The sequence below is a fragment of the Tupaia chinensis genome, unplaced genomic scaffold (assembly GCF_000334495.1).
Source record: "Tupaia chinensis unplaced genomic scaffold, TupChi_1.0 Scaffold000146_1, whole genome shotgun sequence".
NCBI lineage: Eukaryota > Metazoa > Chordata > Mammalia > Scandentia > Tupaiidae > Tupaia > Tupaia belangeri.
The window spans coordinates 6,584,707-6,598,057 of NW_006159616.1; the positions used below are offsets into that span (position 1 = coordinate 6,584,707).

The 13,351-nt window shown below is 54.9% G+C and overlaps 1 protein-coding gene across 10 annotated transcripts in view; it reads right to left on the reverse strand.

Moving 5' to 3' along the window:
• The window catches only part of ARHGEF10L (Rho guanine nucleotide exchange factor 10 like), a 178,935-nt gene that overhangs the window by 109,437 nt on the left and 56,147 nt on the right, over positions 1 to 13,351 (reverse strand). For 3 of the 10 annotated variants that reach the window (XM_006145224.2, XM_014586547.2, XM_027770608.1), the window contains exons 2-4: positions 9,589 to 9,665; positions 2,966 to 3,151; positions 2,153 to 2,186 (exon numbers count right to left, since the gene is read on the reverse strand). In XM_006145224.2, the coding sequence (XP_006145286.1) occupies positions 2,153 to 2,186; positions 2,966 to 3,151; positions 9,589 to 9,622 (254 nt within the window). In that variant the 5' untranslated portion in view covers positions 9,623 to 9,665. Of the gene's footprint in view, positions 1 to 2,152; positions 2,187 to 2,965; positions 3,152 to 6,763; positions 6,918 to 9,588; positions 9,766 to 13,351 lie in introns of those variants that run through there. The other 7 variants (XM_027770609.1, XM_014586548.2, XM_027770611.1 and 4 more) reach the window with 5 other exon arrangements.

The following is a 13,351-nucleotide window of genomic DNA, read 5'->3' on the forward strand; positions in this document are numbered from 1 at the left end:
TGAACCGCCAAGCTCGCGCCCCTGGGCCTCCAGGAGGTGGTGTCAGGGGACACAGGGGTAACTCCAGGTGAGCGCAGAGAGGGCGATGGTGCCACAGGGTGGCAGGCAGAGGGCTAAAGATGGAGCCTGGGCCCCTGTCCCCACCAAGAAGTACCTGGCCCACTCTGAGCCATCCTACCCCTGGAATGATGAAAACACGACAGTACACAGCCGCCCTGGGGGCAGCTGGCTTCGTTGGCCTCAGCATGGTGCCCAGAGCCAGCCCGACACACAACCTGGGTACAGCGTCATCAGGCTACGCCCAGGAGCCAGGTCCCTGGGACACAGCAGGGCCACTGGGCCATGGTAGGAGGAAAGTGGGCAGGGAGGGACTGAGCTCCAGTGTTCCCAACTCCCAGGTTAGGGACCTGGGGGTCTCCAGGAGGCTGGCCTGAAAGATCGAGTGCACCAGACCCAGGTGGGGGTGCACTTGCCCGCCGCTCCCTGTCCCTGGCCCTGCCCAGACCTCATCCAGCTCTCCCCTGACCCTGGCCCCCAGCCCCTCTCCACTCAGTGTCCCACTTGGCCTGTCTGCAGCCCCGCCAGACTGTTTCTCTGCAGCTTCATTCCCAGACCACCCTGGACAGCATCATCAACCCCCCCACCCCCGACTGCCCCAGCCCAGGTGCAAGACAAACCTGCTGATTCATGTCAGTCCCTAATGGGGAGGAGAGGTTGGCCTGAGTCTGACTTTAATTACCCAGTGACAAGCCAGGCAGCAGCGCCCCCACCCCAGGGTCTACCCTGTCCAACAGCAAATGAGCAGGTGCAAGGGCTCCTTCCTCCCAGAGGCCTGCACTCAGAGACCTCCCGCTGGGTGTTGCCTATGAGAATTAGCCCCTCACTCGCTCACCCCTCCTCCCAACCAGGGGAGCCAGGATTCAATTTGGAGCCCAGAGGTCCTGGCTGTTAACTCGGCTTAAACCACCACTGCTTAGGAGAGAAGGCTCTAGCACCCCCATCCCAAGAGGCCTCAGCTTCCATCACCCCAGGTCCCAAATGCACAAACCCAGCCCTGCCTTCCAGATTATTTTAAGTACTTAATCCAGTGTAATTCTATGTAAATAGCTGTACGGTATTGTTGAGGGAAAATGAATGACAAGGGGGAAAGTCTGAAGTAGCCAGTAAAGACACTACCAACTTCTTTTCCTTTTTTTTCTTTCTTTTTTCTTTTCTTCTTTTATTTTTGTTTTGGGGGGGAGGGGTTTTTGCTATAGGGCGAGTGCGCTCACCAGAAAAACAGAGAGAGACAGAGAGATAGAAAGCGAGAAGTCATCCCCCAAGGGGGATGGCCACACCCACAATCCCTTCTCCTCCATTCTCCTCTCTTGGGATCTTGGGCACGCACGCACATGCACCCGGTGTGAGTTTAAGCCACCAGGTCTGGGACTCAAACCACAGTCGACTACATGGGAGTCCAGTGACATAGCCATTACACCAACTGCTGGTCCCCCCCGCCAATTTCTTTTCTAATAAAAAAAAAAGGAATTGCCTGATTAGATGCCTACAGTCAGGCTACGCTTCTTACCCAATGGCCCATTTCACAGATGAAAAAGCCAAACCCAGAGAGATTGTGCCTTACACGACCTGCAGTAGTAGGGGCAACCGTCAACGCAGCATCCAGGCTCTTAAGCATGAGGCCGCCGCCCTGCCTCTGCCAGGCTCCCAGGTGCAAAAGGGCAGAGCCCCTATCGGGGGTCACAGACATGGAAATGCTACTGGCAGGGCACATGACAACAGCAGGGCCAGCCCTGCTGCACACAGACAGTCACTCGGCTCGCAACTACAGCCACGGCAGTGGTGCTTCACTGTCCCTATCTTTGTCCCAACAGACTGGCTCGGACAGTATCGGTCTCCTAAGGCTCTTCCTGAACCGCACAAGAGCCAGAGGCGGGGTGTAGGGCCAGGCCTGTTTCCGGCTACTTCTGGCTTCTAAGCAGAAGAAAGCTAGAAGGAACAAGTTTTAGGGACTGACCTTTTCCCCAGACACAGGGTCTTCATGAAATGCCTGCGTCCCTAGCAGGAGGCAAGTCCAGAGCCCTCTCAGTCTCAGCTCCACCCTCTTTCCTCACCCCTGCTGGGTCGCCAAAGCAAAGGAGCGAGATCCACTTACTCTGTCTGGGGCGGTGCGGCAGCTGGGTCTGGGTCTATGGAGGAGAGCAGATGGACAGCCTGTCAGGCCAGAGGCTGGACTCAGACTCGGCCTATTCCCGCCCCCTTTCCCAGCCTCCTAGGGTGCCGGGGAAGAGGGCAGCCTGGTGCCTGCCAGGCTCCCCGCCTCACTTGCCCCACCACGGCTCAGTGGCGAAGCCTCCTGACCTGTCCTACCTGCACCGTCCCTGCCCCCACCCCTATGGCCCACAGCCTGGGTCTAACCAGAGCCAGCTGGCCTGTCTGCCTGGGCCCGCCCCCACCCCCAGCTCCTCAAGGAGCCTGCTGTCCCCAAGCCTGCAGGAAGTTCTGGCTAGTCCAGTCCTGATTCCCTCCCAGATGACAGAATCTAAGAGCCCAGAAGCTGCCATTTAACACCAGCCTTATCAGGGCCCTCCCATACCCCAGGGCTGCCAGCTCCCCATGGCAGACTGGAGAGGGGCCCAGGGACACAGCTTCTCAGCTGGGGCGAGATTCTCTGGGAGAAGCTGCCTGGAGGACTTCAGAGACTCAAGCTCTAGCAGCAACCGTCTCCAAAGCATAACCCAGGCCAATCGCTTCCATGTACAATGTGCCCAAGGGCGCCAGATGTTGCAAGAATGCTAGGAATTTCCCATTCCCAAGGGGAGCAGTGGAACGCAGCTTCTTCCCAGTGGTTTTTCCCTTCCTGCTTTCTGGGGACAGCAAAGAGGCCACCAGGCATCCCTGGAAGCCTGCAGCTTCCGCCCAGCTCTCTGTATCCCCAGAAGACCTGAGATTCCCACAAACACCTTACCCGTGGCAAGGGCGGAGTCAAAGTGGATCAGCGGGGGGTCTGTGTCCCCCTCAGGAGCAAGACTGGGACCGCCCAGGCCTGTGCTGGTGTCCTCTTCATCATCACTGTCGTCAAACTCAAAGGCCTCTCCTGGGTCGTCATCTGCCTCGGGGGAGGGGCCTGGGGCTCTGGGAACCAGCTGATCTCCTAGAAGAGAGGAGGAGTTAGCCAGGCTGCAGGGTCTCTGAGGTTTGGTCAAGGGAGAGATGGCCTGGTGGGCTCCGGCCGGGTCTGAGTGAGGGCACCAGAGCCGTTCTCAGACACTGAAGTCACACTCAGGCCAGCCAGCCCCAGCATGCCCCTGAGGCTGTGTGCTGGGGGTGGGGGGCTGGGTTCGGTCTCTCAGCGGTGGCTGCAGAAAGAGGGAGCAGGTTCCCAGAGAACATAAGAACATCTCATTTTCTAGCTTCCTGTTTGTCAGCAGGAGGGCATCTTAAACGCACCTGTGCACATGCACTTAGGCACGTGTACCACCTTCCCGTGTATTTGTGTGTGTGCTGTGTGTCTGTGTGTGTACTGTGTGTGTGTGTGTGTGTGTGTGTGTGTGTGTGTGTGTGAATGAGCGGAGCCAGGCATCCCCGTATTTGTGTGTGTGCTGTGTGTCTATGTGTGTACTGTGTGTGTGTGTGTGTGTGTGTGTGTGTGTGTGTGTGAATGGGAGCAGCCAGGCATGTCCCGCATGCTGCACTTATTTGGAATGTGTGTTGGCGTGAAGCAGAGCGGCCAGCGGCCGGGGAGCATCTGGGGCTTGAAGGCAGCCAGACTGCAGATCCGAGGACACAGCTGGCAGTGGCCAGGGCCAGCCAGGCCTCACTCCTGCTTCTCCTTCCTGGGAGAACTCCTTCCTGGCCACATCCTCCTGTCCTCCTCATCCTTCAAAGTTCAATTCGGGCAGAGACGCTCCCTGACTACCCTGATAACGGGATGCTGCCTCCGCTCCACTGTCCTGGCGCCTCATGTGTGTTCTTTGCTCGTTCCTCGGACAATATGTAATGATTTATTCTGTACGCATTTGCACTCCCCACCACCACGAGTCCGATCCCTAAGAGCAGATGCCCCACCTGTCTGCCCCCTTGACTTTCGGATCTGCCTGGCCTAGTGAGGGTCAGCAGCCTTTGTTAAGCTAGGGAGCAATGACATCTCTGTCCTAAAGAACATAAAGGCCCTCACCTTTCTGGCTATTTCAGCAAGTGGAGGTTCCCTGGTTCTCTTCCTAGAAGAAAGTCTAGTAGACTGGCCTAGAATCCGAGGCAGGGCAGAACCTCAGAAGTTCACTAAGTCCATCCCTTACCTCGTGCAAACCCACTCGAAAGTCAAGGGGCAGTTTCTAAAGGTTTGCAAACCTGACCATCCCTCAATCAAGCCACCCAGAGAAGTCCTCTCCTGGCTCCTGCCACCAGCTTTGGGCCTGAGCTCTGGGCCCAGATGGCCTGTCTGGGCTCCCTGCTGGCTGAGTGGTTTTGAGCAGGTCCCTCCACCTCTCAGTATCTTGGTTTCCACCTCCAAGAAGGAATAAAAGCAGCACCTTCTCCTAAGGCTGATGCGAACAGCCACAGGGAGGGTGGATGAAGGGGAGGGTTTCTTAGCACTGTTCACACTTGGGGCCAGAGGCTTCTTAGTGGTGGGGCTATCCTGTGCAGCTGGATGTCAGCAGCATCCCTGGCCTCTGCTCGCTACAGACCGGTGACACAGTCCTGGCGTGACAACCAGAAGTGTCTCCAGACATTGCCAAATGTCCCCGGGCCAGGGGGCAAAACCACAGCCAGTTGAGGACTGCGGGGGTGGGCGCGGCCCTCGGCACAGGCCCGTGTGCAGCAGGGTTATGACGAGGGCACCTGCTATAATTATGGCCCCTCCCAGCCTTGGGGTCTTCAGGACAGGACGGACCAGTCCATGATGACAGACCTAGCCAGTAGGAGCTCAATAAACGACAGACGGGCGAGTGAACGGGGATGGGAAGATGGACAGAACAGAGAGATGGACAGAGAGGTGGGCGTTTCTGATTCCAACCAGAAAAACCCAGTTTCCTCACAGGACCCAGAGGTTCCCAGAGCAGAAGATTTTAGCTGTATGCATACTGAACTCAGAAACCCTGTCCTCAGCAGCTGGATAGCAGGGTGGGCAGTCTCCAGGGGCACATGCCCAGGTGGAGCCCTCGAGGTGGAGACCCAGCTGCTCGTGGGGCTCGGGATCCCACAGGGCAGCACCGGCAGGCCAGATCCCTCTGGCCTCTGTGGGCCTGGCTCCTTCCCCAGGTGTGGACAGACAATCTCAAGAGCCTGAGCTATGTCTCAAGCAGCTTCTTTTGAGTCCTCACAACCCCTACTCTGTTCAGTGGAGATGGGGGACAAAGGGGTGCTACCTACCGTGACGGGGCTCTAAGGGAGAGGCAAACTATGAGCCAGCTCTGTCTCACTCCTGCCTGTTCTGCTAGGCCCCGCCCACCCCAGAAGCGGCCTGGCCATCAGACACACTACCTGTGACAACAACCTAATGACAGAAACACGGACTGCATGGGAAGCTGGACTCACGGTCCTCAAGTCACAGCTCTCAACCCGTGGTGGCTCATAAAACCAACTAAGGGAGTCCCAATTCGCATGGTATTTTGTGTTTGAATTGCTCATTTCAGATATTTTCTAGTATTATAATAGTACTAAAATCATAGTTAGTGTAATTCTGGTAGTGAAACATTCCTGTTCCAGTTTTATAGACTGGGTTGTCTGGAAAGTCGTGAGGCATTTTTGCATAGAAAAAGAGAAAAATACATCCTTCCCCTTTTCAGGAAAAATGCTTCTCAGAAAACCTAATATACATGTAAAATACATACACACATACAAATACACATATGTACACATATACACTTACATGTATTACATGCATGTATACATATATCAGTAAATACAAGCGTGCACTGTGCACATATACACATGCCTATGCATGTGAACACTTGGTGTGTGTGTGTTGTACACACATGCACACAGACTCTCCTGCTCGCCCCTGGCTCCCCCCACCCAGCTACTCTGGCCCTCCTTGCTGAGCCTTGCTGAGCCTCCTCATACCTTTGCACTTGCACTCGGAGCCTACAGCGCTCTTCCACTCTGGCCTCCTAAAGCCTGTACTCTGCGCCACCTCTCAGAGACTGCCGGACAGGTATCCTGAGGCTCGCTATTGGCTCTCCCTTCTTTGTTCCTCTCTGCGGCCTTACCAGCACGGAGCACGTACTGTCTTCATTTCACTCTGGCTCTCTGCTAGACTACAGGCTTCACGAGAGCAGCTGTTTGTGTCTGCTCTATTCACCAGCACCCAGTACGATGCCTAGCACACAGCAGGCACATCGTGAGCACTTGTAGAAAACACACACACACACACGTACCATCGGGTTTACAGACTGTGGTTGTTGCTTTGGTTTGTTTTGTTTTGTTTTGAATTTTTGCCATAGGGCACATGTGCTTGCCAGAGAGAGACAGTGAGAGGGAAAGTAAGAAATCACCCCTTGGGGGTATGGTCACACTGCAATCCCTTCTCCTCCATTCTCCTCCTGGGATCTGGGGCACACATGCACACGTGTCTGGGTGATTTTCAAGCTGCCAGGTCCGGGACTCGAACTGCAGTCAAGTAGAGTCCAGAGCCATAACCACTATACCACCTCTGGCCCCTACAGACTGTGGTCTTAAAAACTGTAATAAATGACCATAAATCCCTACCCACTATTTCCGGGTTACCATTTACAGGCTCATCGTGATTTACAGGCTCGCCTACCCCCAGCGGCCTGTCTTTGGCCAGTGGAATCTGCTGGGAGGAGTGAAGCTGGGGCTTCTCTGCACATGGGTGGTGTCTCCAGAGGGAATACAGTTTTCTGGTCAGATCCCCTGGTTCAATGCGCTCGCCTGTTCTCCCAGGCACTAGATGTATGTCCAATTATCTGGCCCCTCTAACCTTCAGTTTCCTGATCTGTAAAATGACAGCAATAACAGCATAATTACTACCTTGCAGGGTGGCTGGGAGGATGGAATGAATTAACACACAGAGAGCACCTGGTGCCAGAAATGTGCTCACCAAACGTGAAATGTGATTCATTTATTATTGTCACTATCTACATCGTCAGTATCATTATTATCATCACCAGTCATCACCCAGTCCCGGCCCTGGGTGGGATGGGCAGTCCCTCCTGCTCACAGCCCTGCCCAGCCCCAGACTATCCTGTCCCTAGGCTGTGTCCATGGATTCGGGTCCCCCCTGTACCCTGCCCCTTCACGAGTGTAAACAGGGCAGGACAGTGGTACAGCAGTCATGTAAAGCTCTGCGAGGCTGACCCCATGGGCAGGTTCCGGGTTCGTATCTGGACAGCTCCCTGAACATGCAGGGCACGTGTGTGCCTGTGACCTGGGGCTGGGGAAGAGCATAGCATGGGGGCTCTGTCGGGGGTGCTCTTCACCCCTTGTTCCCACCACCATGGAAGACATAGGTTCAAAAAAAAATACCCCTTCCACACCCCACCCCCCAAAAAAGAGTAGAAATGGCTCAGCTATTCTATCTAACTCACTCTGTGAACAGCTCCTGGCAGGCCGGGAGTTCCCTGCAGGGCAAGGCAGGCAGACATGGGGAGAGGACATCAAACGAAGGGACTGAGACAGTGCCAAGAGAGGGGACTAGGCAGACGCTCACCAGGGCCTCATGAGAGGCTCGGGCACCAGCCACCATTGACACAGCCTTGAAGGATGAGGAAAGAACTGACAGGTGCAGATTAGGGCAGGGAGACAATAGTGGAAGCAGAAAACAGACAGCATGTGACCTAGCGGGGCTGAAGAGGTACGTGGGCAGAGGTAGAGGGGTTGCAAGATGCCTGACAAGGTGTTTAGGGGATCCCCTACTCAGAAGCTTGGATTTTATTTGGTAAGACAATGGGAAGTGCTCAGAGAATCAGAACATGGCACAGACCCAGGACCAACCACCTGACACTGGCCAAGAGTATCAGACCCAGCAGGGACGATGCACGTTTGTCAAACATCTGCTCTGCAGAACAGAATCGACATGACCATATAACATTTTTTGTTGACACGTCCCATGTTTGGCCCTGTAGGAGAAAGGAACAGGTGCCCACGGCATGGGACCCCAGGTCGCCATGTTAATCGGCAGCGGTGCCTGTCCCCAGGGCTCCCTCCGGGCAGGCGGTCCACCCTCCAGGCACTCAGACATGCTCCTTATCAGAAGGAAGCTGAGAAGGCTGGACCCAGGGAAACTGAGAGCTCCACCAAGCCCTTCCTAACCATCAGCACAGGTGGCACAACTGGGGCTGATCACTGGCACCTTTGATATTGGTCCTTGAGAGAGCAAAGACACGAGAGTCCGGGAGGCAGGCAAGCCTGGGAAGCTGCCATCTGCTGTGGAAAAGGCAGGTTCACAGTACCGATCCGCCACCCTTGAGAGAACACTGAGGCTCAGCGAGGAAGATGTCATCTGGCTCTACCCAGGGTTCAGAGACAGTGCACCCAGCCAGCCCAGCCCACCAGCGCCCTGCATGACAGTGACAGCCCCCACCTACTGAGTGATTACCGCACCCACACCTTACAGAGATATAAACCTGGCAACAACCACAACCTTGCGGGAGGGTGTCATGATTATCCCCATGCACACTGATGATGAAACTTTGCCACAGAGACACCAAGTCACAGAACTGAGCCCACGGAGTAAGAGTCAGGGTCAGCATCCACACTCTAACTGGGCCGGTGATAAAGTCCTCGCTCATGACCACTCTCCTACCCGGCCTCCCTCAAAGAGGTCAAGGCAGGAAGTGGGGGCCAGGGTGGAACAGCCTTGGGTGTGGTCCCTCCAGAGCAGCACCTGGATTCCACCTGCAGAGTATCCGAGGCCCTTCTCCAGGACCAAACATAGGCCACCACTTGAATTTCAGATAAACAATGCATAATTTTGTTAGTGTAAATACATACTTTTATTCTGTTTTTTTGTTTGTTTGTTTTGTTTTTGTTTTTTAAATCTGCTAGAGAGTGAGTGAGCTCACAGGAGAGACAGAGAGATGGGGAGGGAGGTGAGCAAGCATCTCCAGGGAAGTGGCCATGCCATAATCTACTGTCCTCCACTCTCCACTCGGGATCCGGGGCGTGCACGCACACAGGCCGAGCATTGTTTCTCAAGCCTCCAGATCTGGTACTTAAACCCGTGCGGGATCTGGCCACCTCAACCCCATGCCACCAGCTGGCCCTCCTCTGCGTTTTCCTAAGTCTTTCCTTTTTTCTATGACTGCTTGATGATCCAGACTATGGCCTGACACATCCCCTCAGACTCAGTTCCCCTCAACTTACAACCTTCAGTCTCATGTGTGCACGATCCCTGGACCCCACCTTCATCCCGCCAGGGCTTCTGGGAGGCAGGTAAAGAATCAGCCCTTGCCAAGAGCCTACTCTGAGAGGAAGAAATGGTTTCCACTTTGTAGACAGGGAACTGGGGCAGGGGTGGGGGACACGGGCTGACAGCCAGCAGAGCAGGGCCACTGGCCCCAAAGCTGGTGTCCCAGCTGGCCCCACAACCCCCTTTGAGGTGGGACAAGCAGAGGCAGAGTACCGTACCTACAGCAGGCTGTGGAGGGTTGGAGGAAGCCATCAGACAAGGTCCAGCTCAGGCCAGCACTGTCCCAGCCGCTCGCCTGTGAAAAGAAGGCCAGAACTCAAGTTAGGTGGGGCTCAGGGCTAAAGTTTCGACGCAGAGAGCAGTCACCGGCTCCCAACTGTGACTCCGGCCAGCAGCTCTCTCACGCCTTCCCTGCAATTCCTGGGCCCAGGGAAGTCCCGGAAGGGCCCAGCCTCCGCCCATCATAAATCATTAACCTGTAGAAAAACCAGCAGCTGGACAACCCGAACCCTCATCTTCCAGCAACCCCTCCTATGCCAACCAAGCCTCCTACAGCCCAGTGCCAAGGGCCCACAGAGCCTGCTGGGTCCAGCTAGACTTCCCTCCTGACCCCTCTGGCTTCCAGGTGAAGCTGCAGCCCCAGAGACCAGCATCACCCTTGGGCCCCATGTTGCTGAAGCTGGGCCACACCTAAACCGTCACGTATGGGCAGGCCACTTCCTCCTCCCAGAGACCCAGGAACCACATGCTCCCTCAGGTCTGCCCAGGCCCACCAGTCCCCTCCTGTGGCTCTGCTAAAGGCCATTCTCTCTCTATCTCTCCCTGTCCTGCCCCTGAGTCTGTGCTCACTTAATGCCCACTGTACTCTGGAGTCTCAAAAATCAGCCGGCCCCTGGCCATGCAGGCTGGCACAAGAGGGTAAGGAAGCAGAGGGGTGCGGAGAGGCAGGCGGCATAAGATGGGGCAGAATCCCAAATGCTCAGAGCTGGGGCAGAGCTTCTCCTGGCCCTAGGTGGCACCATGCCACCACACCATGGCACCTCATGTAAGCTGCAGGTTGGTGCCTCTGCTGGACTTCCTGGGGCCTGGAGCCAACCTAGCTGATTCTGAGTGGGGGCCATCCTGCCAGACTGCACCGTGCAAGGGGCACTGAGCCCTCCAGGCTAATCTGCCCCACCACAAACAGGCCAGCTACCCGTTTCCTTTCCATTCCTAAGCCTCTGTTTCTATTAACTGGCTTAGCAAACGACACGGAATGCATGTGAGTGGCAGTATTCCTAACAGTGAACGTTCACGTAGCACCTACGGCATCGCACATGTTATTCTAAGCACTTCACAAAGCACCACGTATTCATCCGGGGCAGTTAGGTAACTTGCCCAAGAGCACACACCTAGGAACAGCCAGGGTTCGAATGCAGCCATGGGCTCCTGAGTCTGTGCTCACTTAATACCCACTGTACTCCGGAGTCTCTCAAAAATCAAGCAATACAGAGGAGGTACAATCAGAAGGAAGTCTCCCTCCCACCCCAGGCCCCCTAATCCCCAAGAGTGACCACCGTTACCAGTTTCTTTTTTTTTTTTTTTTTCTCACTATAGGGCACGTGCGCTCGCCAGACAGACAGAGAGAGACATAGAGACAGAAAGCGAGAAATCACCCCCCCCAGGGGGGACGGTCACGCCACAATCCCTTCTCCTCCATTCTCCTCTCGGGATCTTGGGCACGCACGCACACGTGCCCGGCGTGAGTTTTAAACCACCAGGTCCAGGACGTGAACCGCAGTCAACTACGTGGGAGACCAGCGACATAGCCATTACGCTAACTGCTGGTTCCCACCACCGTTACCAGTTTCTTAAGAATCCTTCCCGAACCATCCCTATAGCACCCAATGTGCTGCAGCCATGGTTTTTTGTTTTTTCTTTCTTTTTTTTTTTTGTTTGTTTTTTGAGAGGTTTTTGCTATAGGGCACGTGTGCTCGCCAGACAGACAGAACAGAGAGACACAGAAAGCGAGAAATCACCCCCCCCAGGGGGGATGGCCACGCCGCAATCCCGTCTCCTTCATTCTCTCGGGATCCTGGGCACGCACGCACACGCGCCAAGCGTGAGTCTAAGCCACCAGGTCCAGGACGCGAACCTCAGTCGACCACATGGGAGTCTAGCGACATAGCCATTACACTAACTGCTGGTCCCCTGCAGTCATGGTTTTTAATTTAAATCTTAGTGATGAGTCCAGTCTCATTTTTTAAATAGCTACATAGTATTTCTTTGGGGGATATCCATCATTTATATATGCTCTATCAGCGAACACTGAGGTTGTTTGGGTCTCTTGGCATCATAAACGATGCAGCAACAGACATCGTCCACGCGTGAGGCCTTGGGCCCGGGATAAGTGGGCCTGTGGAGCACACTCCTAGAAATGGACCTGCCAGGTCCAGGACAAATGCAACTTTATTCTTTCATGTATTTTTTTAAAGCCTATTTCCTCTATGAGTGAGAAAGCCAACACACAAGCACCCCCAATAGGGTCTCCATGCCACAATGCACCCTGCTTCAGCTGGCCCGGATCATGGGCACAGACACGCAGGAGTGGCATGAACAGGGAGGTCCTGAAATGTGTGCACAGGCCCTGCCCACATCGCTCTGGCTGCACCACTACCGTGCCCCCCCCCCGCCCCCGGCCCGTGTTTTTTATTGTGAGTGACGCAGGCTGCTCTCCACTAAGCACGTGACTGTGCCATTTGGATGCACCCTAAAAACTCGCCAGACTAAAATTTTATCGTCAGCAAAGGGCTTGGGAAAGCAAACTAGGATGCCTGCAAACTCATCTGAAACACCAAGCACGTGCCCAGCAGTCCTCCTGCAGGGTCTCCTCCTGCGGGAGTGTCCAAACTCCTCAGGTCGGCTCGGCCTTTCTCTGAGGGCGCTGGTACCCCGAGTTCCCGGAATGGAGGTGCAGGGAGGCTCACACCAGCCCGGTGCACAAATGTCTCCAGTGTATCGATGATGATGCAGAAGGTGCCCCTTCATCCTAGGGCCAAACGGAGATCTTTTTCCTCCCGTGCCTGAAAATCCAACCACCTCCCTGTCCTCGCCCTCAGGGCTGACTCCCATCCTTGGCTCCAAGTCGAAGGCTTTCCCAGAAAGGAAGGGAGGCCCCAACATTTATGGACCCTGATGCTTTATTTGCACCTTTCTATCTAACTCTCATAACGTCCCAGAAACAGGCTCAGAGAAGTAATTTACCCTAGGTCATAAGGGTAAGAGAACAGGTGCCAACACCAAGATTCAAGCCAAGGGTATTGACCTCAAACCCTATTGGGTCGTTGGAAAAGCCATGACAGAATTTTTTCTATGCAAAAATCCATGACTTTTCTGATGACCCAATACAAATGAATCCGGGGCCCTAAAGTCCCAGGGCAGGGATCCCACCCACACCTACAGGCTGGTATCTGCACACACACCGCTAGCTGCAGTGGATATGGGTGAGGGAGAGAGGATTGCCCAGGGCAGTCCATAGCCACCTCCACAGACTCCGGGACACAACAGCTAGCAGAGCTCAGGTCACTCCGAGAGCATGGGATCCCACCCAGCAACTTCGAGGCCTTGGTTGAGTCACTTAACCTCATCTCTAGGCCATGGTCTACTGCTCTGCAAAGTGGGCACTAAGAAGTACCCACCTCGGGGCTAGCAGATGCCATAGCAGTTACACCATCACTGGACTCCCACGTAGCCGACTGCGGCTTAAGTCCTGGACTTGGTGGCTTGAATATCACACCGGGCCCAAGCGATCTGGGGCATACATGCTAAAGATCCCAGGAGGAGAGCGGAGGAGAAGGGTCTGCAGTGTGGCCAACCCCCTGGGGACTGATTTCTCATTTTCCCTCTCACTATCTCTGTCTCTTTCTGTCTCTCTCTCTCTCTCTCTCTGGCACACACACAGGCCCTAACGCAAAAAAAAAAAAAAAAAAAAAAACTTAAAAC